This window comes from Hevea brasiliensis, chromosome 17 (assembly GCF_030052815.1).
Source record: "Hevea brasiliensis isolate MT/VB/25A 57/8 chromosome 17, ASM3005281v1, whole genome shotgun sequence".
Lineage (NCBI taxonomy): Eukaryota > Viridiplantae > Streptophyta > Magnoliopsida > Malpighiales > Euphorbiaceae > Hevea > Hevea brasiliensis.
The window spans coordinates 58,573,830-58,601,441 of record NC_079509.1 but is presented as its reverse complement, the minus strand read 5'-3'; the positions used below and the strand labels follow the sequence as shown (position 1 = coordinate 58,601,441).

The following is a 27,612-nucleotide window of genomic DNA, read 5'->3' as shown; positions in this document are numbered from 1 at the left end:
TGTTAATAATCCATTTCAATAAAATTTAGGTGGATATTAATATTACAATTGTTAATAGGTTATTATCGGCGCAAGAAATGAAAGAGGGACGAAAATGAAATTTAATATAGGAATGGCAACGAGGCAAGGCACATTCCTGTCGTGTTTTTTTTTTAATATTTTTTATTTTAATTTATTATTATTTAATATAAATTTATTTATTAAAAATAAATTATAAATAAAAAATATAAATTTTCGACATAATTTTAATAATATATTTAGATTTTTTTTTAAATTATAATATTTAAATATATACATAAACATAAATAAATTATTTTTATTTAAATAAATAAATACATATAAATAAATCCCTCAACTGAGGGGAAGTAAAAGGCCAATTACTAAAAAGCCGGTTATGAAAATACAGCTTTGCTATACAATCTGCAGCCATGTTAGTTTCCCTATTCACTTTACAAAAAACAATACTCTGGAACAAATGTACATAGGAGAGAATGGATCTAACCTCGCATGAATCTCCCAAGCTTGGCACTGATGAGGATCATTTAGGGCTGAGATGATCAAAGCTGAATCAGATTCCACTATTATAGAAGGAGCCCCCATACCTTTTGCTAACTTCATAACTTCCAACAATGCGCTCACCTCACCTTGTAGGGGAGAAGAACACTGAACCTTTTTTGCTTCATCGTCAACAATGTTCCCTTTGTAGTTCTTGACAATACCTGCAATAGCTGCCGATGAATTACCGTTTTTCCAAGCTGCATCACAATTGATTTTTAGGGAGTTTACTGGAGGTGGGCTCCAATGAGCAGTTTCCTGCACTGAAGGACCCTCAGATTGATTGAGTCTCTGTTGAGAAAAAAGAACTCAATTCCAGTAACATCTTCCTTATTTTGGTGATTTGTGGCTTGTGGAATAATTTGTTTATGCGCAAAGATTGCTGCATTCCTCTTTACAAATACGGCAGCAAGTTACTAAAATTGTCGATAAAATCTGTCGATCATCATGTGAATGAGGAAAAGTTTGCATAAGAGAGATCCACCATCTGGTAAAGGATGTAAACGCCACTGGATTCGGCTTGTAGGTACAAGGGCTTATAAACCAGGTTGCTCTAGCATGCTCACACCAAAACAGTAAATGTTCCAGAGTTTCTGGTTCCTTGGAGCATAGTGGACACATCAAGTCCAAATTAATCCCTCCTACAATACTTCACTCGTATAATAAAGTACCATATTCAATAAATACATGTTCAATCTATATATATATATATATATATATATATATATATATATATATATATATATATATATATATAGAATAAAATTTTAGAACATGCAATTCTACTAACATAATAGCATAGCATCACAGCATTATAATAGCATATTACACCCCCAATATCCTCATCAAAGGTTTATCCAATATTCAATAAAAAGTTGCACTAGAACACATTGTAGATACCGTATCATCTCTCAAAATAAATGGAAAGGGGATAGCTTATTTTACTGGCGAAATATATATCATGCTATAATAGCTTATTTTACTGGCGAATTAGATATCATGCTATGATTCACTGACCAAATATAGTTTCTGGTCATCAGTAATCATGTTGACATCAACAATTTTACCCCCATTTTCAGACAAAATGCAACATCCCAAGCAATTCAATTGCTCCATTGCTGCCTTGACAAGCTCTTCCATGGTTTGAGGAACCCACAATACCACTCCCTGTCTTCTCTTCTCTATTGGATCCCAAGGGTGGAACGGATACACTGTACATTTTCTTTGTGGCATTTCAGCTGCTGCTGGAAAAGAAAATGTTTGTGAGGGCATTAGTAGATAAAAATCACTTCAAGCATAAAAATCAACCAGCTAAAGCAAAACATGACTATTATATGTTTATAAAAGTAACTTCCACAAGTTCAATAATTGGAATAACATCTTGGATTTTTCTCATGGTGAAAATGGTTCCAACAAAATGTAAAATTTAATAATAATAATAATAATAATAATAATAATAATAATAATGTATAACCAGGATGATATCATGGGTGATGACCATTGACTTTGAATTGTTGTTACAGCTGCCTTTCCTCCTCTTTCTCAAGACAATTTTAAGCACTTTCAAATTCTTCAATACAAATTTGCTGCCTTAGTTACCCTGTGGCCTGTTCCTAGGGATGAAGTAAAAATCCTTTTTAAGATAACAGTCTTCAGTAATTTAATTAGAAGTTTTTCATATTCCAAATCCCAAATTTTTATCTAGTCACTAAACCAAACATCATTGCAATTTTTCCATCATCAATGATGCAGATGTCCAATTGTTGACCGCACAGGGTACTTTGGCAAAATCTGTATCAAGAAATGCAGTAATCAATTGGGTAGTGAATAAGAACTGGAAAAAGATATCCCAAGGACATTTGCATCTTCCTGACAAACAATATGTTGCTGTTTTCTTCTTAAACTTTTCCTTTGCCTGATAAACTCTATGTTTTCGTTGAGGATAAAGCTTTTCTTTTGTTTGATAAACTAAATATTGAACTGATTAACGAATAGCCTGGCAACTTTTGGGTACAACAAATTGTAACCTAAATATATTCGGGCAATAATTAGGATCAAATAAAAGGCAATAAGTGAAATTACAAGAGTACCTTGTATCTGTCCATGACAATCAGAGAACTCAGACATATGAGAAGTTCTTGCAATCTCAAACAACTTAATAACGTTCTTATTGCCACCTAGACGGGCTTCATCAAGTGGCGTATTCCCCCATCTGTGAACAATAGCCAAATAAGTTACAAGAGAAGGACCGCATGGTTGGAAAAGAGAGAGGTGCAAGTGCATGACTGTGCTGATAATACCATCTTGCTTGCAAAGCCATTGCATGCACCTGCACTACAATTCTCCTTCACAATTTTCATATTTTCTTATAGGTCTTCACTTTAACAGAACTATAGTCAATATGGAATTCATAATACTGTGACTAAGTGCCCAAGGAAGCTTAACAAACATGGGGAAAAATCCTACAAGTGGATAAACTTTGTCAATACAAATTTGGGATAGATTGCAGTATTGATGAGTTTAAACTTTCAATCAGCAATTTGAGACCAGCGTTGTGGACAGCTCAAATAAATGTTTCTAACCCTCTGAAAAATATAAACAAAACAAAGGTCACTTATGCAAGTGTGACAAGCAAAACATACAAATAAACTTTGAAATTATAATTCAAACTCAGTAAGGGTACACATCAAGCTCAAAATTGAAGGTTCTGCTATCTGCACATCTTACCATCAATCCATCTTTGATCAGTCAGTTCATTGACTTTATGATTTAGAAGTTTCTACTTCAACCTCACAGAAAAATCTTAAAAATGAGAAATGTGTTGATAAATTACAGACAAATTAAAATAACAAGCACATTAAAAAGAAAGAAAAGAAAAACACAAAATGAGACATTTTACATGGTTCTGTGATGTGCCTACATACAAAAAGAAACACCTGCATTTTTTCACCATGAAGGATAAAGTTACAAACACCTATTTATAGAGTTGCTCAAGTTCCCCTTTTAGAAGTAGGAACTCAGAAACTTGAAATTACAAAAATATCCCATAATCAGAACTGCCTTAGGCTAGCTATGCTGTACTGTCCATGACAAACATAACCATGGAATCCCTATTTTTGAAGATAAGGTGGTCAGTGCAACAATGATCTTAGCTAATTCTTATCCCAAGAAATTGAAAAAGTAATGATGATGATGATGAAGATGACGATGATACACACACACACACACATAACTAAGAAGATTGGACAAGTATTCAACTTAATTCAACTCAACTAAGCCTTTATCCCAAAAATTTATTAAGGTTGGCTATTATAAGATTGGACAAGTATTAATTCTTCTTTATTTTTATTATTATTTTTTAAAAAGAATTAAGATATCAAGTTCCAAGTTCTGCCACGTAATAATAATGATGATCTTGAGGTCCATAACCATATCAACTAGTAAGATAACTTTTATTCAGTTGGAAAAAAAAAATCCCTATAATGGTTATAATTTTCTATCATAAGCAACGTTCTGCTAGGACCAAAATGCTTCCTTTAAGTGAAAGGCTAAGTTTGATTCAGATTGTACCTATCCTTTGAGAAAACACTAGCTCCTGCTTCTAGAAGTAAATTTGCCATAGGGTACAACCCTTCTGAGGCAGCTATGTGAAGTGGTGTTCGGCAATCAAAATTTTTGGCATTTGGATTCATTCCATTGGCCAAAGCTCTTTTCAAGAGACCCATATCCCTCCTTGCAACTGTCATACATAGAAAACCACCAGCATCTTCAATTTCCAGTGTTGCCCCTGCTCTAACTAGTGCAGAAGCTACTTCATCATGCCCACTCTTGACAGCTTCAAGCAGGGGAGTGTTTCCAAACTTGTCTGACAGGCAGAAATTAAAAAAAAAAAAAATTGTCAACAACTTTGTTTATGAGAAAGATTTCATCAGAGAACATGTACATAATCCAAGAAGATCTGAGAAGCAATAAATCACAAAAGAAAATTACCTGAAATGTTGACATCCACTCCTTTCTCAATAAGGAAAAGTGTTATATCTTCATATCCTATAGTTGCAGCAATGTGCTGTAGAAAGTGAAATGATTTTAGGTCTGCTATACAAGAATGCTTTATAACTTGTAGGGGGGGAAATGCTAACTCCATAATCTGGAGAAACTGCAATGATATTGAGCTTTAGAATAATTACTTAGTGTTCTAATAATTTATCGTCCATGATGTTATGTTATCTACACATCAATACATTGTGCATCACTACACATAAGAGCTCTCAGCCCCACCTGAAAAATAAAGAACAGATCCACCAAAAATTCGTTTCTTGTGGACTTCAAAGGTTGATCAGTGAGCTCTATATCATATCATTCTAATTCAAGAAAACTCAAAAGAATGGATTCTGTTGGACTTTTTCTGACCCCAAGTGGGAGTTGGCATTGTCAAAAACAAAGTCACAAATTGGGCTTTAGCTTTGCCAATGGTACAAAGAAGTAGAAATAATAAGGGGAAAAAAAGTATGGAGACAATTAGAAAAGCAGGCACACAAAAGAGATGCTAATATGGAAAGCATGTCAAGAAAACAAACAAAGAATTTCCTTTTTTGCTACTCAATAAATATATCCTTGACAATTGTACAATTGATGTCATTAACTTTGAAATGTGGCAATAAGAGTTGACTTGGCATTATTAAATGAAATTTTGATATTAAAAATGACATTTATATTGTTTTATTTTGAATTTGAATTTCGCATAAAGAAACAAAGGGGGAAAAAAAGTATCCAAGTTTAGAATTTTGAATGGGTTGTCAGACTTTGAATTTTAACATTTCTTAGAATTCCTTTTCTACATGGAGATTATTTTTCATAGGCTTCAATTCCTTAGGCGCCATAAATATATACAAATAGTGTCATACACAATCAAATGTACCTATAAAAGTTTAGAAATGCCAGCATAGTACATGTACATCTAACTTTGATCACTCAATTGACAAGGGTTTATGGATGTAGAAATTTGAGAGAGATCATTGAGTACAAAGTTCTACTTTAATTCTCCAGGGAATTAGATTCAGACCTGTCAGAAAAGGAACCCTCCTGGTGTCCGACCAATTGGCTTGGCTCACAGTGTTTAATTTTCCCCAAATTTGCTTCATGAGCCACTTATCTGTTCACCTAAGTTTGTATATGTTGTAATAGATGTCTCTTCTTATTGAACATTTGATGTGCCTAAAGGGGGGTCAAAATTTTTCATCAATTTTAGAATGTTGAAGCATGTTCATCACATACATGTAAGATGGAAGAAACTTGGGAAACCTTTGAATCATGGTTGCATGGGTTTGGTAAAAGCAAAAGAATTAAGTTTATTTTCAAGAAAATTAAACCTAAGTGGGGCAAGCTAATGGCCCAAGTAACGAGTTGCATATGTGGGCTCAAAAAGGGAAATATCAAGTCCATGTTGGGAGCACTTATTAGGCATGTATGGGGCTGCTTAGAATGGTTTAATGTAGAAAAGTCAAAGCCCAAGTGCTACAGGAAGCTCACTTTTTGTATAGGCCTAATTGGTGTGGGAATTGAAGACCAAGCAAGACTTGGACTTCGACCATGTCAAGGTGGCTTCTTGAAGCGTTCTCCTTGTATTGACAAGTTAACATTCTTTACGTTAAAGGGAGAATCTTACATTTTCAATAAAAGAAGATTAGCTTTTAGCAAAAGGAAGTTTAGAGATCTTGATTGTAGTATACTCAAGATTAGCTCAGCTAAAAATCATACCAGAGGTGATCTTCCATCATAATCTGTCTTATTAGGATCTGCCCCAGCTCCAATCAGACGTTTCAACTGATAAAAGTCTCCTTCGTATGCAGCACAATTCAACCTTGTAGCAAGAATTGATTCAGAATTTTCGATGTAAAGGGTGACATCTGACTCCAATAATTCATTCCGTAGATTGGCGTCCTTTCCCTGTCAGTTGGAAAAGTTGGCAAGATGAAGATGACTCATCCTTTTCATAATTTATAGCCAGAAAGAGTATGATTTCTATATGTTCATTTAACCCCCTTTTGAGTTAAGAGAGAAGGTGGTCCATCAACCAATTAATAAGATCTAAGCATGCTTACTAATTATCAATAACCATTTTAGGTAATAATTACCAAAAAAAATGCAGGAGAAATACGAGTAATGCTAACAAAAGAAAGTTACCTCGAGGAGGTTGTTCAAGATAATTCGTCCATCAGAGAAGTATATCTTAAGGATCTCTGTAAATGATAACTTATCAAGTCGCAAGACCCTGCAAAGTTCCCGAACTCGAACTGTATATGGCTGAGGAGTGTTGCAAAAAAAAGAAACTTCACCAAATGAGCTATATGTTTGTAGACACGTAGGTAACTCTTCAATTTCATCATTTTCTCCTTTTCCCACTTCCTCCTGTAGATAATGCTCAAACAATCAAGTATGTGTGGATACCATACACACACACACACACATGAATATACATAAATCAATGCACACATGATAAAATATAATAAACATAAAAGTTAAAAACCATATTATGCAAATATTAGAGATACAAAACCCTTACAAAATAAGATATAGCAAACAAAATCAATGAAATATATCTAGTTTCCTTACACCTTAAAGATATTTTGCAGTTTGATTATCATTTAAATACTTCATAAGAAAACTGTTTGATACTTGGTACAACATATTTGCTAGTAAGCATGGAAGGTAAAATTCATCCAAATAAAAATAATATGGTCATATTATCTCACATGGACACTAGTAAATTAAATGTCAATATGACTTATTGGACAGCTTACTATTGTCAAATCATTCACGTTAGGATTCTTCTAAAACATGCATTCATAAGTTGAATATCATAGACAGTAAAATGAGATGATAAAACCAAACAAGTATAGTAAAAAAAATATCAATGCCATTCAATCCAGGTTTAAGGCACATTTTAAGTCTACATATTAGTTAAGGAAAAGTAGAAATCAATAACACTGATGATGCTTTGAAATCTATCACAGCAGCAGAAATATAAGGCTCAAAGACGAAGTATTACCAGGACCAATTCACCATGACAGATAAAATAAAGTTGATCCACTACATGACCCTGTTCTATAATCACTTCTCCAGGGAGAAAAAATTCCTCGTGGACCTTAATTGCCTGATAAACCAAAAGATATATAAGATATATAAAAAACTCTTCCCGTGACTTGCACAGAAGCTAGGCTTTTGGTATCATGACATCAATTCCAAATATACATTGACAATGATGAGTTAAAGTGTCAGGATAACAGTAGTGATGAATTTGAAGAAAGGAGTTGTTCAAGGAGGCATGTTGTTGTAGTATTAAGATAATGAAAGGAATAGTAACAAGAAGAAGATAGTTGAAACAGTAGTTAATCATGTCAAAAATATGAAATATTTACCAAAAGAACCAAGGTCACCTGTACATGTACAAATATATATGAGTGTGATGTAACAGCAAATGTGTTTGGACTTTGGAGAAATTAAAATCTATTTTGCTTATGTAATGAAATGGCTTACTATCTGCTTGATGAATCCCAAAGAGCACCCCTTCAAAAGAGGAACTTCTTTAATATATGGTTCATACAACTTCTGTGAGATCTGCAAAGAAAATTTAATTTTTGCAAGACAAGCAACCAAACATTATCTCCATAAATGAAATAGGAAACTTCAAACAATTCAAAGAATAAAACATGATATGCAAACTGGAGAGGAAGAAATTACTACAGACTAGCAGATACAGTACACCAATCCAACCATCAAAAAAAGCCACTGTATGAATTATTCATGTCAACATCTATTGCATTCTTCTGGATTTATCATGTATCATCTTCCCATACAGTACCTCATCAATTGAAGGCTAATAAAACTAAGGAATCTCCGAGTGTAATTGTAGCAGATCAGTGCTTGACAAAGATAAGTAAGAGGTTGCAGTACAATGTAAATACAATGCAGCAAAAATTAAGAAGAATAAATTCATGACAAAGTCAAGGAAATAAAGTAAGTAAAGATAACATTCATGCCTTCCTCCTAAAAGCAAATATCCAAATTTTTTGAGCAAACATCCTAAATAATAAGGTTATATTGGTGTTTATAGACTATAAGAATTTTTCCTAGTTTGGCAAGAATATTTACCACTCTACTTTTCCTAAAAACTTAGAACTCTCTATTTTACCCACATCATTCTCCCCCAGATGGAGAAAACTCAACCTCAACCTTTATAATTAAGAAGTAGAAAGGGTTTACCTTAAAGCACGCACAAACATGAAATATTGGAACAAACTTGACTCAACTTTGTCTTCAGGAGAAAAGGATTATACCAAAAAAATTTCAATTTACATTGAAATATCTAAGGCATTAGGAAATCAATAACTGGAACAAATCACATATCATCCTCATAATTAACTTCAACTTATTCATGTTGAAAGTTGTGCTTGACTTGCTTTTTGTAATATCCTTTGTCCTGTACATACTATATGGTTCTTCATTTTTTTTTCCTCTTTGGAATAGCTTCCACGAGTTTACTGAGCTTATCATTGCATCTCTAAACCTTAAAACCAGACCTATAACATTTGGAAGTCAAGATGACCATTATTTTTTGACATAAGGAATGGAGATCAGATAGTTTTCATAGATAGAGGGTAGCATCAAGGAAGAATCAGGACCAGATTAGAAGTCTTGGTCTCTTGAAAAATGGCTAATTAAAATGTTCTTACTAAAGACATCAGCCAATAACCTCACCAATGTTTCTTTCATTCTCCCAAAATAGATAGATAAATTTTTCTGGGAAAACATTATAGGGTTGCTAACAGAAATACAGAGCAACTCAAAGCAGAAAACAACAAGAAAAAGATAATGCAGTCTCAAGTTCTAAATCAACAATCTTCTAACTGTTTGCAAACTGAGTTACATTAGACACTATCAATACCTTTGCGCGTATAGAAGCTGGAATATCCTGAAGAACAGCAGCTTCAGTATAGCTGCGATCAAATTGTAATCTCAGATGGCCTCTAATCTCATTACTCATGCCCTTTCCAAGATTGTTTCCATTCATATATTTGATGAGTTCAGCCATTTTATCTCTAAACTTTTCCGTCTTTGATCCTTTTACAATTAATGCAGTCATGTTACCAAGCAGATAAGCACCAAGAATCATGTCAAAAGATATATAAATCATGACAAATATCATTTCCCTGACATTGACCGCATGTATTTCTCCATAACCTGCAACAGAAAGCACACAAAAATTACAACTTCGCATCAAGCCATGTAAATGTAACTCATGTTGATAATAGCACAGCCTCATATTAAAATGAAATGCCTGTAATCATTATTTCATAGAATTCAATAATAATGAGGGGGAAATTGGTTTCAGAAAACATTAAATGCCATAGCACACAATAAAGTAGAAATTATTTATATATTATGAAAAAGAAACCACAAGAAAATATATCATTTTACCACAAGAAAATATATCATTTTTTTGAAGTTAAAATAAGAAAGAGGAACCTATAAACCTATGAAAATATGTGCCTCACACAAAAATTATAAAAGAGTTATTATACAACAAAGGGAGTCTATTAAAATGAAAACTGAACCATCTATTAGTAAGCTGGATTCCATGTTTGAGAATCCTATATTCATTGTGTTTCTAATAATACTATTCGGAGTAAGCAATGCCATGTAATAAACCAATTTGCTTAACATTTCTTGTAAGTCAATGAAATTCATTGACCTTCATTTACAACTTTTGAGCTTTCAATATAATTGAAGATGAAGGTAGGAAATTCAATGCACATTGCTATTTGATAATTACTTGTCTCTACGTGAAAATCAACAAAACAAGATTCAAGGTTCAGAATTCATAACTTGGATGATTTCATTCAAGATATAAATAAAAAACTGGGACAAAAAATGAAAGTAATCACTACTTGACCATTCATTTTAAGTTCTACTAGAGAGTAACAAAGTGAAACTGAGAACCAGTCAAACTTACCAACAGTTGCCATAGTAACAATAGCAAAATAAAGTGATGTTATATAACGCTTCCAAAGATCAATGTCTCTGAAGTGTGAATATTGATAGTCACCCATCTGTAAACTTCCTATCCATGTGTAACCTTCCTCAGAGGGAGGCAAGGTAGTAGCTAGATAGTAAAATATGCAGGCAGCTGTATGTGTGCAATAGAGTTCAACAACAAGAAGTTTCACAATTCTCGTAAAAAGGTAGTTGATCCTGATATCTTTCTCCAACCTCTCAAAAAAGTCTGCCACTCTGCGGGCCCTAGTTAGCCTAATCCATAACATGTATCTGGCTGCCTCTTTTCTCCCACACGCCTGATTAGAGAAGATAGCTTCAGGTTGCCAGAAAAGTGCTAATCTTGCCAGATTATATACTCAATAAATTAAACAACCCCAAAAGAAGCAAAGGTGGGGAAAAATTCATCATATAAAATATTTAAATTGAGATGCCTTTCAACTTGTTATTTAGCAAGTGATCACAAAACCCATTAAAAGGGAAAAGATGCAGGCTATAAAGATAAAATTATAAGACAAGAACTGACTACTGAAATCATTGAATGCTCTTCAAGTAATGCATGAGAGGACTCTCTTATCAAGATCACAGGGCATGTATTGTCCCCAAAGAAATCTTTTGTTTTATTCTTTCTTTGATTGTCTAGCAGGTTAGTTATGAGTACAATAATTCAGATTCTAATTTCCTCGTCTGCATGTACGAAAACAAATTCATATGCATGTCCCCTATTTCAAGGTCCCATAGTGTAAAGTTAAAAATTGGCATGATTGCTTCAGTGGGTAAGTAATCTAGGCAAATTAAAAATTAGATGCTGAAGGACTAGTAGTAGTCTCAAAAGCACAAGTTTGTGAATGGTTAATATTTTATTCATTCAATGAGTTCTCTAGCACTTCCCTCAAGTGTAGACCCAAGCATTTCATGACCAAAACAAAATTAAGGGAAAGATAAAAGACCATGTGTGCAGTTTCCCCTTATACTTCTAATAACTTATTCCCCTACCTTCCCCTTATATGCTCTTTACCTTCCAGCCGATAAGGAAAAAGCATTTTATTCTTTTTCCCCTTTTTTTTCCTTTTTTGCTTTATCCAAACAATTACAGGGAGGATAACCATCTTGAAGTCCCTTCCCTTTGCTGCTCATCCTCTCCCCTCCCCGTCATTTGTTCCCTCCATTCATCTTTCTTTCCAAAAAATGAACTTGGCAAGAGAAAAAATATTTAATTTCAATTTTATTTTGTTTGATCACATTCCAATGTAGGGTGATAGAACCCATTTCTGTAGATGTAAGAAATAAATACAGTCAACCAAGCACTTCCATTTCAGTTTCCATTTATTCCAAATAATAATAGTTCAACTGAATCCCATCATTTTAAAATCTATTTCCAAAAAGTAAATTGTAGTAAACTTTATTAACCGAACTTAATGGAATTATAACCAATTATTTATATTCCAAATGGGTTGTTAAAAGATCAACTAAACTTGAAAATTGATTAAAAATCAAGGATGAGGATGCAAGCATTTGCTTTATTCTCCAACAATAAAGTAATTTTGAAAAAAAAGGAAGGGGGAGGTGAAATTAGAAAGTCACCTTGTAGATAGCATCCCAGGGAAGACAACCCAAAAAATCAACCAAAAACCGAGATTTCAAGTACCTGAAAAATAGAAAATAGCAATAATTCAGGTTCAAAAGAGTAGAGTCTTTGAATAAAATAAATTAAAAAGCAAAAAAGAAAATAGCTAACCTAATGGCAATGAGATTTCGATTGTAGACCAAGCGATATGAATTGGTGTCGCGATACGCAACAAAGAAACGGACGACAATTTCAATGAGAAAAGCGATCTGACCAGCAATGTCGAGAAGGAAAAGGTTATGTGGGAGACCTCTGAAGAATCCAAACTCTAATGGAGTAAAGAAAGATGAGTAAATCGCCCATATCAGTATGAAATGCGTCCATGCTGTGTACCGCCTGTAAGTGCAAGTGCAACATCATCAACTCAATTGATATATCATCTTCTCTTCGCGCCATATGCCAACAACCTTGGTCCACTTGTATCTATTATTTAATTAAGAAACGGACACTCTTCAAACGACGTGTCGTGAACTGTTAAAAATATTCAAGCCTTTAAATATTTTCTTTTAATTTTTTATACAAATTCAAACCTTTAAATTTTGATAGGGAAAAAATTATAATTTGATCCTCTATTTTTAAAAAAATTACAAATTTTTATATCTATTATTTAATGTTTTCAAGTGTTTAAGAAAATAATTAAACCACCTATTATTTTTTTTATATCTATTATAATTAAACCATCTCCTCAAAGAGTGAGGAGATGATATGATGAGTTATAAAAATAATGTGTGTTTAATTAGAAATGATAACGGATAGAGTATTTATAAAATTCATCCTACCTGAATTCAAACTTAATTAATATTTTCAAAATACGAATCCGTTCTAAACTCGATTAAAATTTATTTTCAACTACTTGAATCCTCTTAAACCTAATTATTATTATATGAAAATATCTGAAACTATTTAATTTTATATATTTTAATTAATAATTTACATAAAAAATTATTTTTATTAATAATTTATATTTTAAAATTTTAATAATTTCATAAAATATATTTTATATAAAATAAAATATTTATAAAAAATTATAAATATTATTATAAAAAATATTTATTTTATATTTAATTAAGTATTTATATAAATGAGTTTAGGTAATTGATACCCAACAAATAAAATATATACCCGTTATGAATATTATTTTTCAAATTCAAATTCGTCTTAAATCTGATTATATACTAACCTAACCCGTTCTATTAGGGTTCGATCGGATTCGGTACAGTAAAAACCGTAAATCCCTATGCTTAATAGAGAAAAGAATAAAATTGAAAAAAAATTAATTAATGTATCTTAATTTTCTCAAAATAACAGATAATTTTGGATAAAATAATTTTTAAAAAGTGACAAATAAAAATGGACAAAGATAGTATAATTCTATTTAAAACTAATTTCATATTAATATCAAAAAAATTTTGCATAAATTTTTATACTATTCTCCTCTATATCCTCTGTCTCTTCTCACTCCTTCTACTAGATCTGACCAAGGGCTAAGTCAAAATCAAAATTGAACTGATTTAAACTAGACTAGAATCAAACTAAAATTGATCAAAATAGTAATTGACTAAAGCATACTAAATTAAAACCAGTTGGTTTAGTTTTAAGTTAAAATTAGATGTTTTTATTAAAAAAATTGAAAAAAAAAACCATTAGATTTGATCAAATCGAATCAAATTGAATTTAAAATCGAAATTGGAATTAGAACCATGGAGAAACTTACAATTTGGATGTAAGATATGGGTTTTGAAAGTAATAGATTTATTTAGGAAGACAATTTTTTAAATATCTAAGGTTTTTAGAAATTTTAAAAACCTCTAAAAAAATTTTTTTTTCTCAATTCAGACATCTTAGCATGAAGATTAAATTATTGTAATTTTATAAAACCACCGATCAATTTTGAACACATTAATAATGAATTTTCACAAAAGGATTATTCTCTTAACATAAACATTAAATAAAGGACTACTTCTCCTTAAAAATCAAGAGATTAAATTAAAATTATAACCTTTATCATACCTCAAAATTTAATTTATAAATTTCTCTATGTTTAATTACTTACCACTAATCAAACAAGCCTTGAAACTCATTTTTACTGCTGTAAAAAATATATTGTGTTGAATATCATTTAAATATAGAAATTAACACTAATTCATGTATATCACTAACTCATATATCCGTGTTTTATCTCTGATAAAAAAAAATTAATATCAATATTTATTTTAAATTTGATTTTTTTAAAATTATCTAAATCTAATCTCAATTATTAATAGTTGAATAATACTCAAATTCATTTAATTTTATATTATGATTAATAATTTATATAAAATATATAGTTTTATTAATTTAAAATATAATATATAAAATTTATAAATTTTATTATAAAAATATACATTTTATCTTTAATTAATTATTTATATAAATGATTTTTTATTACTGTTATTGTAATCCACGTTAGGGGCAGGAATTGGTTACCAGTCATCAGGGCGAATGATAAAGCCATGGTGAGAAGCCGAAGGTCCTGTGGTGCTGCTTCCAATTCCATCTCTAACAATCTCTCCCCCAATTCCAGTTAGCGAGTCATTTCTAAGCAACCCCATAAACCTTTTCCATTGCGGCTTATTATTGCTTCTCTCCTCCTCTTCATCCGACTGATCACTCCCTCTTCTCTCTCGCTGCATCATCATCATCATCTCTCTCTCAAACAAAAGTGGATTTGCTCAGTCTAGACGAAAAATACAAGTTTGAGAGTAGCGTAAGAAATAAACTGAGGCATTGGTGTCTTTTTGAGAGGGAGAGATTTTCATCTTTTGATGATATTCCCTTTCAACTTTCTTGAGAGGATGTAAGATAGAATTTGCTAACAGTAGCAAGTTTTGTGCTGGCAAAGAGAATCTGTTTAACTGTTTTAGCAGCAAGAACAAGAAGGCGGCAATGTCAAGTTCGAATTCGAAATCGGACCAGTTTAAATAGACTGAAATCAATTTAAATTGGTCTAACTGAGTACCTAAATAACTCATTGGTGAAACTTTATTTTAATTGATTGAGTTATGATTGGAGATTGACTATGTCATTTTATTGTTATATAAAAATAAATCAATTAAAGCTCTATTCCTTGTGTCCGAAACTCATAGGAAGGGACACATCACCAAATTTGAGGTAGCACTTAACGAACAGAGATAATATTTAATCATCATGATGTTGGTGTAAAGAATTAAACTGAAATAGAATAAAACTATCTCATCAAGTTAACCATTAGATTACGACGCAACACAGTGATAATGTTTCACATTTTAATAAGATTAATAAAGTTTAGAAAATAGAAAATAATTTTTTAAAAGAAAAAAGTTATTTAAAAAAATGACTTAATTTTTCTTTTTATTAGAAATATATTTTTCATGAATTTATTTTTTGAGTACTCCAAACTTTAAAAGATATAAATTATTTTTTTAAAAAGAATTTTATAAAATAAATGAAGAGTAACAATGAATTAAAGTTTATTAATAAATGAAACTTTACTGCTAAGCAATTAATCTTTTAAAAAAGTGATGCTTTAAAATCACTAAAACTTTTGTTAAGATACAGAATATGTTCCCATTCTCTCAAGATAATATAGAATATGAACAAAATTTCAACCTGCCCACTGAGTTCTGAATATGGATTTATGTTAATCTATCTCAAATCAATTAGCAAATGCCAGAATAATCATAAGGTAAAAATCTTTAAAAAAAAAATACTAAACTTTTGCTTTATATATATATATATATATATATATATATATATATATATATATATATATATATATATATATATTTTTTTTTTTCAATTCAGGCAACAAACTTTCAAAATCATTATAATTATATTCTTGCATTAAGTTGCGCTAAAATTATTGATGGAATCTGCTGATGTGTATATTAAACCTGATGGCTCATGCTAACATAGAAAACTAATAATAATAATAATAATAATAATAATAATAATAAAAGAAAGGAACCTCAATTTTGCTATTTGAACTTTTAGCCATGTGTAAATAAATTATTTTTAAGTTGTTCTAATTAAAAGTCAATTTTTTTATTTTTTTTTTGTGAAAATTAAATAATAATTATTTAATTAATTTTTATATTGATAATAATTATTTTTTATTATTAAAGTTATTATTTACTTTGTAATGAGAATAAAAAATATCTATCTTCATATTTACTTTATAATGCTAGAATGAATGTAAAAAAATTACTAGAGAATAATCATTATTAAAGATTTTTTTTTTTAAATTTTATTCTGCAAAAAACATTAGTACTAAGACACTTAAGAGTCCGCTTGAATGGCGTGAGGAATGAATAATTAATGGAAGAATTAGAAAGGCAAAATTATAAGATGCTTTGAGTGCATTAGAAATTAGTATATTATATATTTATAAGAATTCAGTTATTCCATGAATTATGGAATGTGGGTCCTATCTCATTGCGAAAGAATAAACATGTATTCCTAGAGCATTTAATAAAACCTCGTAAGAAAGGGTAAGATGTGTTTCAATAAAAAAAATTTATATTTTAAAATGGATAAATTAATAAAAATATAAAAAGAGATAGTGTATATATTTTATGTTTAAAAAGAAGTAGAAAAATAATAAATTTAAGAAATATATAAATAAAAAAATATTCATAACTCTTATTTCTGGAGCCCAATTTAAGATATAAGGAAAAATTGATATTTGAAAAATAAGACAGGGTAACTTTTATTCTTGCCTTTACTTTTTATCAATTCAGCCCCTTCGACGTACGGATACATAAACTACTTATCCTCTTTTCTCTTATTTATTTTTCCTTCATCTTCGTCCAAACAAAGCCTTAAGTACAACATATTCCTTGTAGGAATATTATAAAAATTAAAAATCTAATTGTTATTTCCTGCACCAATAAACAACTTCCAATGATCACTTTATATAGCCTTTTGTTCTCCAACAATACACTCAAATCTTGCATTATAATTCTTGAAGATTTCCATTTGCTTTAAAACTGGAATAGTATCAGAAGAGAGAGATGTTAAATCTGTAAAGGTTCACAAGAGAAATAATAAACCAGAGCAATTGGATTTCAAAGTTATCACCTATTAGTGCAATAGTTAGGCATTATATAGCCTTCACATAAAACAGAATCATCGTAAAATATGCTAAAGATTACAGTAGAAATAGAAATAAAAAAAACTTTCCTAACTTCTAGCAGCAGTAAATATCTCCTGTAGAATAGGTCTTTATTGACTGAATCAAACTACTAACAATCCCTCCCTTGAACTTATTCCTTCTGTAAAAGAATTAGTTCAAAACTGAATAAGTACTCATGCCCAGTCCTTGCCGTAACTTCTGGAAAGCATCTAACTTGAGCGGTTTAGTCATTAAGTCTGCTAGCTGATCTTTGGTACCACAGAATTGTAAATCAACAATGCCTTCTTTGACTAAATCTCTAAGAAAGTGGAATCTTACTCTTATATGCTTGGAGCGCCCATGTAGGACAGGATGTTTCGATAATTTAATTGTCGAAACATTATCACACATTAAGATTGTAGCCTCTTCTTGTGACTGGCCAATGTCTTCTAGTACTCTTCTCATCCATATCGCCTGACAAGCACAAGCAGCAGCTGCTACAAACTCAGCCTCTGTGGTTGACAAGGTAACAATAGGTTGCTTGCGTGAAGACCATGCCACAGCACCTCCACTCAATAAAAACACATATCCAGAGGTACTTTTGCTATCAACCATGTCACCGGCATAATCGCTGTCTGTAAATCCCACGAAGCAATTTTCTCCACCCCTCCTGTAAAATACTCCATAATCTATTGTGCCCTTTAGATATCTTAGCACTCGTTTTATGACGGCAAGATGGAGCTTTGTGGGATTGGCCATAAAACGACTTATGAGACTTACAACAAACATAAGATCAGGTCGAGTGGCTGTGAGATACATCAGACTACCCACCATCTGTTTAAACTGGGTTGCATCCGTTTTTTCTCCTCCTTCATCCCTGCTAATTTGTTGCCCAGGAACAATCGGATTGCTCACAGGATTATGGTTTTCCATTCCAAACCGTTGTAGGACCTCGCCAGCATATTTCCTCTGACAAATAAATATACCATCATCTTTTTGGATAATTTCGATGCCAAGGAAAAACTTCATCAGTCCCAAATCTGTCATGTCGAATTCTTTCTCCATGGAGCATTTAAATTCTGCAAGTAGCTCTTCATCATCACCTGTATATAACAAGTCATCCACATAAATACTCACGATCAAAATTTTCTTTCCTCCTTTGACAAAGCGAGTTTGTTCGTTAGAACTGTTGTGAAGCCTTCTTTCGTAAAAACAAGCTTCTATACGGCTAAACCAGGCTCTGGGTGCCTGTTTTAACCCATAGAGAGCCTTTCTTAATTTGTACACCATTTGCTCACACCCTTCTTTTTCGTAACCTTTTGGCTGTTCAACATGAACGTTTTCTTCCAATTCTCCATGCAAGAACGCCGATTTAACATCCAACTAGCGTAATTTCCATCCCTTTTGAGCTGCCAAAGCTATAATCATTCGAACTGTATCCATTCTAGCCACTGGTGCGAATACTTCAGTATAATCTATTCCGTATTGCTGGGTGTACCCTTTTACGACAAGTCTTGCTTTGTATTTGTCGACCTCACCATGTTCATTCAATTTTGTTTTATAAATCCATTTCACACCGACCTTCTTTGCTTCGGCTGGTAACTCCATCAGACACCAAGTGTTGTTTTTCTCAATGGATCTTATTTCTTCATCCATGGCTAATCTCCATTTTCTCTCCTTCACTGCTTCTTCATAGCTCTTTGGATCTGAAATTACAAGATAGGCCATCATATTTGCTTCATCTTCTTCAGATAGACCTTCACCTGAAACAAAATCAGTTAGTCGTCGTGGGGACGCTGGTTCGCCCTCCCTTACTGCAAGATTTCTTTCGACATCTGGAGTGACTTCCAGAGGTGGATGAACATCAAGTTCTGGTTCAACAATTTCTCTTCTCCGCTTGCAATTTGACTGATGTTATCACCCCACTCCAATTCAAATTCCTGTTCTTCTTGTTGATTTTTGCTCCAATCCCATGGCTGATTTTCGTCAAAAATCACATCTCGACTAAGAACAATTCTCTTGTTGATAGGATCAAACATTCGGTATCCTTTGGATTTATTGCTGAATCCAAAGAATACGCAGCTCACACTCTTGTCTTCAAGCTTTGTTCGCTTTGAATCTGGTGTGTGAACATATCCAACGCACCCAAAAACTCTGAAATAATCCACAGTAGGCTTTTCACCGCTCCACGCTATGCGAGTCATATCTTTAACAGCCAAGGTAGGCGATCTGTTCAAGATATGAAATGTCCACTGTACAGCTTCAGGCCAATAAACTTTGGGTATGTTCTTTTCCGCCAACATCGCTCTCACTAGGTTCATTACTGTCCGATTCTTGCGCTCAGCTACTCCATTTTGTTGTGGAGTATAAGCAGTGGTCAGTTGTCGCTTCACTCCTTGTTGCTTACAGTAGTCATTGAACTCTGCTGAGTTGAATTCCCCTCCTTTATCTGTTCTCAAACACTTAATCTGCAAACCAGTTTCCTTTTCCACAAGTACTTTAAAGCATTTAAAATGGTAGAAGGTTTCGGACTTTTCAACAAGAAAATAACACCAGGCTTTCCTTGAAAAATCATCTATAAAGCATAAAAGGTACCTCTTGTGACTGTTTGAGGCTGGTGTGATAGGCCCACAAAGATCAGCATGAATCAGCTCTAATTTCTCAGTAGCTCTCCAGTTGCTTTTCTTAGGGATTTGAGTTCGATGCTGTTTGCCCTTCATACAAGCCTCACACGTAGAATCTGGTTCTGTAATTCGAGGCAAACCAATTACCATTTCTTTGCTGTTCAACGTGCGTAGTCCTTTGTAACTAAGATGTCCATAACGGTGATGCCACAGAATTGACTCATCTGGACTACCTACTTGTAGACACTTCTCATTTTCTGCAGCAGCAGGTGATTCTCCAAGCAAAATGAACATCCGGTTTGCACTCATCACTGATTCAGCCATCTTTCCCTTCAATGGATGATAGAGACTGCACACTCCATCTTTGAATAAGACTGCTACACCTTTCTCTTGCAGCTGCCCAACACTAAGCAGATTGTTTCTTAGCTCTGGAACACAATATACATCACTTACAGTATAGCACCCTTACAGACTCAACTTTACTTCTCCTTTTCCAGTAACCTTCATTCTTGCGTTGTTTCCAAGCTTGACTGAATGGGTGAAACTGGTGTCTAAGCTTGAAAACATTTCCTGGTTACCACACATGTGGTTAGAGCACCCAGAATCCACAAACCAGGCGTCACTTCTGTTTGTCTCATGAAGCTCAACATACGCCATCAAGAATAACTCATCCTCTTCTTCTAATTCGGCATAGTTAGCTTCTTTGTTTGATTTAGGACATTCATATTGAAAATGTCCTAAATCATGACACTTGTAGCATTCAACGCTGGCTTTGTTGAATACGACTCTTCCTCCGCCACGACCCCTTCCTCTGCCGAGCCCCTTCCTCGCTAGCGGATGAACGCCCTTCAATCTTGAGTACCGATCTTCATCATCCTTGCGAACTTGTTTAAACTGCTCATGAACGACTAAGGTACTCTGTAGCTCATCAACTGTCATGGTTTCGGTGTCTTTGGATTCTTCAATTGACACGCAGACATACGTGAATTTTCCTGTGAGGGTACGCAAAATTTTCTCAACAATTTTGGTATCCGTCATCTCTTCTCCATTACTCCTCATCTTGTTTGCTACTGTCATTACCCTTGCAAAATATTCATCGATAGACTCCTCCCTCTTCATTTCAAGCACTTCAAATTCCCTTCTTAATGCGTTAAGAAGAGATTTCTTCACTTTCGAATTTCCTCCAAACTTCTTCTTCATTGAATCCCAGATTATTTTCGTTGTGCAGTGGTCCAGGATCTGTTTAAAAACAGTTCTGTCGATAGCTTGAAATAGGTAGTGCTTTACTTGATGATCCTTGGTTCTAGCATCTTCAAGTTGGATCTGCTGTGCTTCTGTCAACATTTCTCCCTTTGGTTCTTCAAAACCATTTTCTATTAAACTCCACAAACCTTTAGCTCTAAGAAGATTCTCCATCAGCTCACTCCAATGGTCATAGTGACCATCAAAGTGCGGAATTTTTGTTAATGTCTTATCGTCACTTATCTTGCTGTGTTTGATCACTCAAAGATTTGTTATTTCCTCAGGGCTAGTGGGGCTCTGATACCAATTGTAAAGGTTCACAAGAGAAATAATAAACTAGAGCAATTGGATTTCAAAGTTATCACCTATTAGTGCAATAGTTAGGCATTATATAGCCTTCACATAAAACAGAATCATCGTAAAATATGCTAAAGATTACAGCAGAAATAGAAATAAAAAAAATTTTCCTAACTTCTAGCAGCAGTAAATATCTCCTGTAGAATAGGTCTTTATTGACTGAATCAAACTACTAACAAAATCATGATCACAACTTGATCCTGCAGATGCAAAATTAACACATGTAATGAGTTCATCATCTGCTAAATTTGGGTTCAAGTGGGGAGGAACAGCTTCTTTAATACCAAAAGTAGAAGCAATCATCATATCAGCAGTTAGTTAAGAATAAAAATTTTATTAAGATTATCATAATTTTAATAATAATTCATTTCTATCCCTTATCAATATGCTTGTGTTCTTGTCCAATGATTAAAAAAAAAGAGTATATATATATATATTCAATTGAAAATAAAATGATCCCTTTGTTTATCCCATTTCGAATGCATTGCTCATATATTATCCCTTTGTTTCTCTATGTGTATAAATGCCCCTATTGGTTTATAATTATAAATTATGCATACTAATTAAAAATATCAATTTTTTTAAAAAATAATTTTTATTAAATATAATTTTTAGAGTGAAATGATAATAAATTTAATTCAGTCATATAAATTCAAAATTTATATAAAAATAAATTTAATAATTATTTTATATAAAATAAATTTAATAATTTTATAAAATAAATACTTATATCAAAATGTATTTAAAATTAATTTTAATCATGTGCACTCTTATGAGTGTGAGATGAGGAGGAAATATTTAATTCAAAGGAGGTGTAAGATAATGATATCCATTGCAACTTGCACATATTTTGCTTTGTTCTTTGATTATAAAAACAAAAAAGAAAAAGACATCACACATCAATTATCAATTTGCACAAGTTGGCTGTAGAAGCTACCAAGAACTAACAAACCTTAGATTAAAGGGTGTTATACATTAATCAATTTTTAAATTACATTGATTTATTATATATTTTGAAACTTATAAAAATAATATGAGAAATTTTTTTTTATTTTAATATTTATAAGTTAATTTAATCGATGTATTATTATATCATCTAATTTAATTTTAATGATTTCATTATATATTTTTATTTTTATTATTTTAAACTTCATGCTCTTTTTAATCATTTTGATAGTAAATATATTTATAAGTTTAAATAAGGTTGTAAATATTAATTTTTATAAGTTAAAATCATCTTTCTTTTAACTCAATAATAAAAATTTTAATTTTTTTCAAAAATTAAAAATTATGAAAGCTATTTAATTTTGTTCTAATTTTGGAAATCTAGAATTCTCTTCCTCCTGTGGTTTTTATTAATCATCATTTAATAGAGAATAATTAATCTGTTTTAAAAGAATATACAAAAGAAGAAAATTAATTAATGAAAATGAAAAATCCGAATGTGAATCTGAAACCGAATCCGAATCCGAATCCGGCCGTTTCTATACAAAACTCAATTGCCAATTCACTTGGATGACCAGTTCACTTGTCGGATCTCGGATCTTTACAAACAAATGGGTGTGACAGTAACTGTGCTGCCGTCCTCCTCTTGCTAGATTCTTTCTGCAAGCAACACTCTAGAAAGCTCCGAAACTCCTCCGACGCATCCTCCGGCAAGTTTGGTGGGTCACCGAAGCAGATAGCGCACATCAGAGTGGCCCAATCAGGTCTCTGACCTGGTTTCAAATATGGGAAATGACCCAAATAGAGCTCCAACAAGGTAAGACCCAAGCTCCAAATGTCAGCAGCATATCCATTGTAGTTTCCTCCGTAAGTATCAGGGTCGAAGCGTTCAGGGCTCATATAAGCACAAGTACCCACATAGGAATTACAAGCATCTAGAGTTCTGTGCATGATTTTGCTTACACCAAAATCAGCAATCTTCACTTCCATCCCATTTTTCACCAATAAATTTGAAGGTTTAATGTCCCGATGGATGATTTTATGGCTGTGTAAGTAGTTTAGCCCATTAAGAACCTGACGAGCCACATGAGCAAGTTTAGCCTCTGAGAAAGTACCTTGCTTTTGCAGAAGCGTATCAAGAGTGCCTAAATCCATATACTCCATTAAAATCCCTATATCACCAGAGGGTTTCTCATAGATTCCATGGCAGTGAACGATATAAGGAGAATCTGTTCGGCGTAGGATTTCCATTTCTCGGATGACTTGGCGGCGGACGAGGGAGTCATCGGTGTCGCCATGGACAACTTTAAGGGCATAAACTTGGGAAGTCCTCTTATGACGTACTTTATAGACTGTACCACCATTTCCATGGCCTAAAACTTGGAGCTTTTCGAGATCGTTACAAGAAATCATAGCGGAGGCAGCTGTCGTGGTGTTGTTGGTAGAAGTGGTGACACTGGGAGGAAGTGGCAAGGGGAAGCGAGGACGGCGCTCGGAGGATTCAGGAATAGGGAGGCGGAGGTTGAGCTGGCGGCGTTCACGGACGACGGCCATGGGCTGGGGGAGGAGGAGGTGGAGAAGGAGGAGGCGGAGGACAGAGGAAAAAAGAGAAATGGTATTCTGTAAAGCCGGAGACGTAGGATTCTATATACGTGGATAGAAAAAGCACGTGCAGAAAAGGATGGTGGAAGGAAAGTGAGGGGTGAAAAAAGGGCTAATTATTAGGTACATTAATAATATTAAAAAATAATAATATTTTTAAAATTTTTATTATATAAAAAATAAATTTTATATAATTATAAATAAAAATATATATGTATTAGATGTACTTAGTAATAACTCAGAAAAGAGTGGGCAGCTTTCCAGTGGGCTTGTGCTCATTGTGCTTATTGTTAGTTGCCATTTCTTATTTTGATTTTTTTTGGCAATTAATTTCTTCTAAAAGGACAAAATTTATAGACTATTATAAGATAATGATATGACCATATTTTTCTGTTTGGATTTTTTAAAAAAATTTTCAACTCATCAGGATGGGAGGAGTGAGTTTTTTACATTATTTGTTTTAAAAATTCATTTTTTATATTTATCAACATATTTTCATATAAATATTTATATATTCAGATACACTCATTACATATCACTAGTAAAGTTTTATTTTTCCGTATTAAGTTAATATATTTAAGATAAATAATTTTAAAATTCTCTTTAATATAATTAAAATTCTTAATTGTTAAGAAAAAGTGTTATTATTTTTATTGACTGGATTAATTGATATTACCCGCCTTTATATAGACCATTTAAAGGCCTTTTGCTCACCCGAATTACCCAATCAAGTTTTAATAGACACCAAGTGTTTAGAGAAATATTTGTTTATCCTTATTGGATAAGATTCTAAAATACTGATATGATCAAATTGTAATCCTAATCTAAAGGTGATTTTTAGACCATCAAGAACTCTCACAACAGATATTCAAGATAGTTGGATACCAACTTATATCACAACTCGCATTCTAATCCCAATAAGAATCTAACTAATGCTATACATATGGAGACTGTCAAGTACATATAATCTAATATCATTTTCTCTTATTCTCTATTCTCATTCTCCAATTTCTAATATTAACTTAAGTATAAGAGCATCGAATAGGTAATTAACTAATTTATTTGGTGTTCTTGATTCCACTACAGATCCACACCGGTGGAAAATACTTCAGGTAGCATCATTAGTTTTTTAATTTTGCTTTTAAATTATTTAAAAATATTATTTTTATTTAATTTATTATATTTTGGACATTTTAGATTTTTATCTAATATATTTTTAAAAATTTTTATAATTAAGAAAAATAATTTAGTTCACTCATTAACATATATAATTAATTAAATTATCAAGCTTTCTTTATATATATATATATATATATATATATATATATAACAAGATACTTCAAATGATACATTTGATTTATTGTTTATAAAAATTATAATATTAATTCAAAAATAAAAATAATAATGTATAAGAAAATGCTAGTTTATTGATATTTGGTATTTTCTTGATCCTTTGTTATGGTCCTTCTAATTTAATTCTATATAACAATACAAAAGGATTTTATCTTGAGACTTATTTTAGCTATAATAACTAATTGTTATTTCCATATCATCACATGAATATTATTATATTTTTTAAAATTCTTAAAATAAAATTTTAAGAGTATAATAATTAAAATAAAACATTAATGAATCTAAAAACTTTTCTTAATATATATATATATATATATTGCTAAAATGGCATATGACATAATATTGTGCATTGAGTTCATATTAAGTTTAAGTCAAAATACAAGTTCCCTTACGAGTTCCAAAATTGAATTTTATTCAATAGCACGTGGGATACCTGTCATGTCAGACTAACCGAAAAATCACAATTAATATTTTTAATTCTGAGCAAATTGAACTAAGTTCAACATTACCATACTAAGCTTGATTTATCTTAACCTAATTTTATCAATAAGTATTGAGTGCAATATAAAATTTACTGTATTATCAAAAGAAAAATTTAAGTTTAATTTTTACTTAAATCTAATTTATTATAAATTTAAGATATAAAATATAAAATAATTCATATTTATGTATTAAATTCATAATAAATCAAATCTAAAAATATATAAGAGAGTAGAAGATAATAATTTCTTTAAAAAATGTGGAGCTTTTCTCTCAAAATTTTAAAATAGGTAAATAAAAAAAACTTGAACTCGATCTCTTCATTTCTTACACCTTAAAAATAAAGAAAAATTAAAATTTAATAATTATAAATAATTTTAATATTATTAAATAAAAGAGGATGCAGTAATAAAATTTTAAATTATTAATTTTTTTATATTATAAAACAAATACTTGATCATTCGACTATCATATTAACAAAAATATTATTGAATTAACACCACGTGGAATGATTATTTTTTATTTTTTATTTTTTTTTAATAATTGATCATCATGGTTATTGGCTCCCACGAGAGTCGTTTGTAAGGACAAGAACAAAGCTCATCTCTATCTTTTAAAATAGTGACGGGTTTTGTTGGGTAGATAGAACTACTTGCTACTTCAATTGAAAAAGGAAGAATCCGCTATGCCAGTAGCAGCCAACGCCCAACAACAAATAGGACAAGCAACATGTGGACGTTTCATATTCGGCCATAGTTTGATTAATCTTATCAACTGGAGTCAGTTGGCCAATTTGGAAATTTAATTAATATTGACAAAATAGATTTAGATATTTGAGCATGATAAAGCCATCCAAAATAGACTAATCATTTATCTCCCCATCCCTGCCTTACCCATCTTCTTCCTTTCCTATCACCACAATACAAAAACCTCCCCACATCATTTAAAGCCCTCCAAAATCCTATTTACGAACCAGGTGAGCCTATTTGGGCAAGAATCGAGCTATAATGTGTAGCTCGGATATTTGCTCTAATTGACCAAGCAATAATGTTTATCCATTATATCTCTAGTTACTCAAAACATTTATTAGAAGATAACCATCCTGTGATTCTTGCTGTGTATATAGTCTTAATATCCATGCGACTCTTAAATGAAATGGACTACAAGTAGCTTAAGAAATGCAGGTGTGTCACATATCAAGCGTATTAATTAATATATTTTTTAATTTTTAATTAAATAATTATAAAAATTTAATTACGCTAAATATTAGATTGGATAATAAATTAAAGAAAATTTTTATTAATTACTTAAAAAATGAATAGAAAGCTGAAGGAAATTGAATATAAGGCTTTGAGATGACATATGTGTAAGAGCATTTCAATAATAAAATTCATACATGTGACTACAGAATTATTTTTTCTCTTATTATTGGAATTATTGGTAAATATTATTATAATTATTATCAGCTTGAAAGGACCAGATTTTTTTTTTTTTTAAGGAAGGAGTCAATTTGAGTTTGGAGTAGTGTAGTTTCTTGGGAGTTTCAGTCTTTATATATTTAGTAAAAAAAATTAATTAATATTAAATAAGTCATTATTTAATAAAATATTATTTTTAACAAAATATTAAAATAATAATTTTAA

General features: G+C 31.7%; 2 protein-coding genes across 3 annotated transcripts; both read right to left on the bottom strand.

The window, feature by feature from the left end:
- Positions 1–1,335: 1,335 nt before the first annotated feature.
- LOC110650155 (potassium channel SKOR) lies at positions 1,336–15,047 on the bottom strand. 2 transcript variants are annotated; one of them, XM_058139545.1, is made up of 13 exons: positions 14,702–15,047; positions 12,347–12,571; positions 12,193–12,256; positions 10,568–10,907; positions 9,500–9,795; positions 8,092–8,172; positions 7,604–7,708; positions 6,739–6,963; positions 6,313–6,501; positions 4,546–4,621; positions 4,126–4,420; positions 2,646–2,767; positions 1,336–1,796 (listed from the first exon to the last, which is right to left on the bottom strand). In XM_058139545.1, exons 1-13 carry the CDS (start codon positions 14,917–14,919, stop codon positions 1,558–1,560), a joined length of 2,475 nt encoding a protein of 824 aa, XP_057995528.1. In that variant the 5' UTR covers positions 14,920–15,047; the 3' UTR covers positions 1,336–1,557. The 2 variants fall into 2 exon arrangements, with proteins under 2 accessions (XP_057995528.1, XP_057995527.1); XM_058139544.1 differs by having other exon boundaries at positions 1,336–1,799; positions 14,702–15,046.
- A 7,943-nt stretch (positions 15,048–22,990) lies between these two features.
- LOC131175524 (mitogen-activated protein kinase kinase 9-like) lies at positions 22,991–24,176 on the bottom strand. Its single transcript, XM_058140041.1, has one exon. It carries the CDS (start codon positions 24,086–24,088, stop codon positions 23,114–23,116), a length of 975 nt encoding a protein of 324 aa, XP_057996024.1. The 5' UTR covers positions 24,089–24,176; the 3' UTR covers positions 22,991–23,113.
- Positions 24,177–27,612: the final 3,436 nt, after the last annotated feature.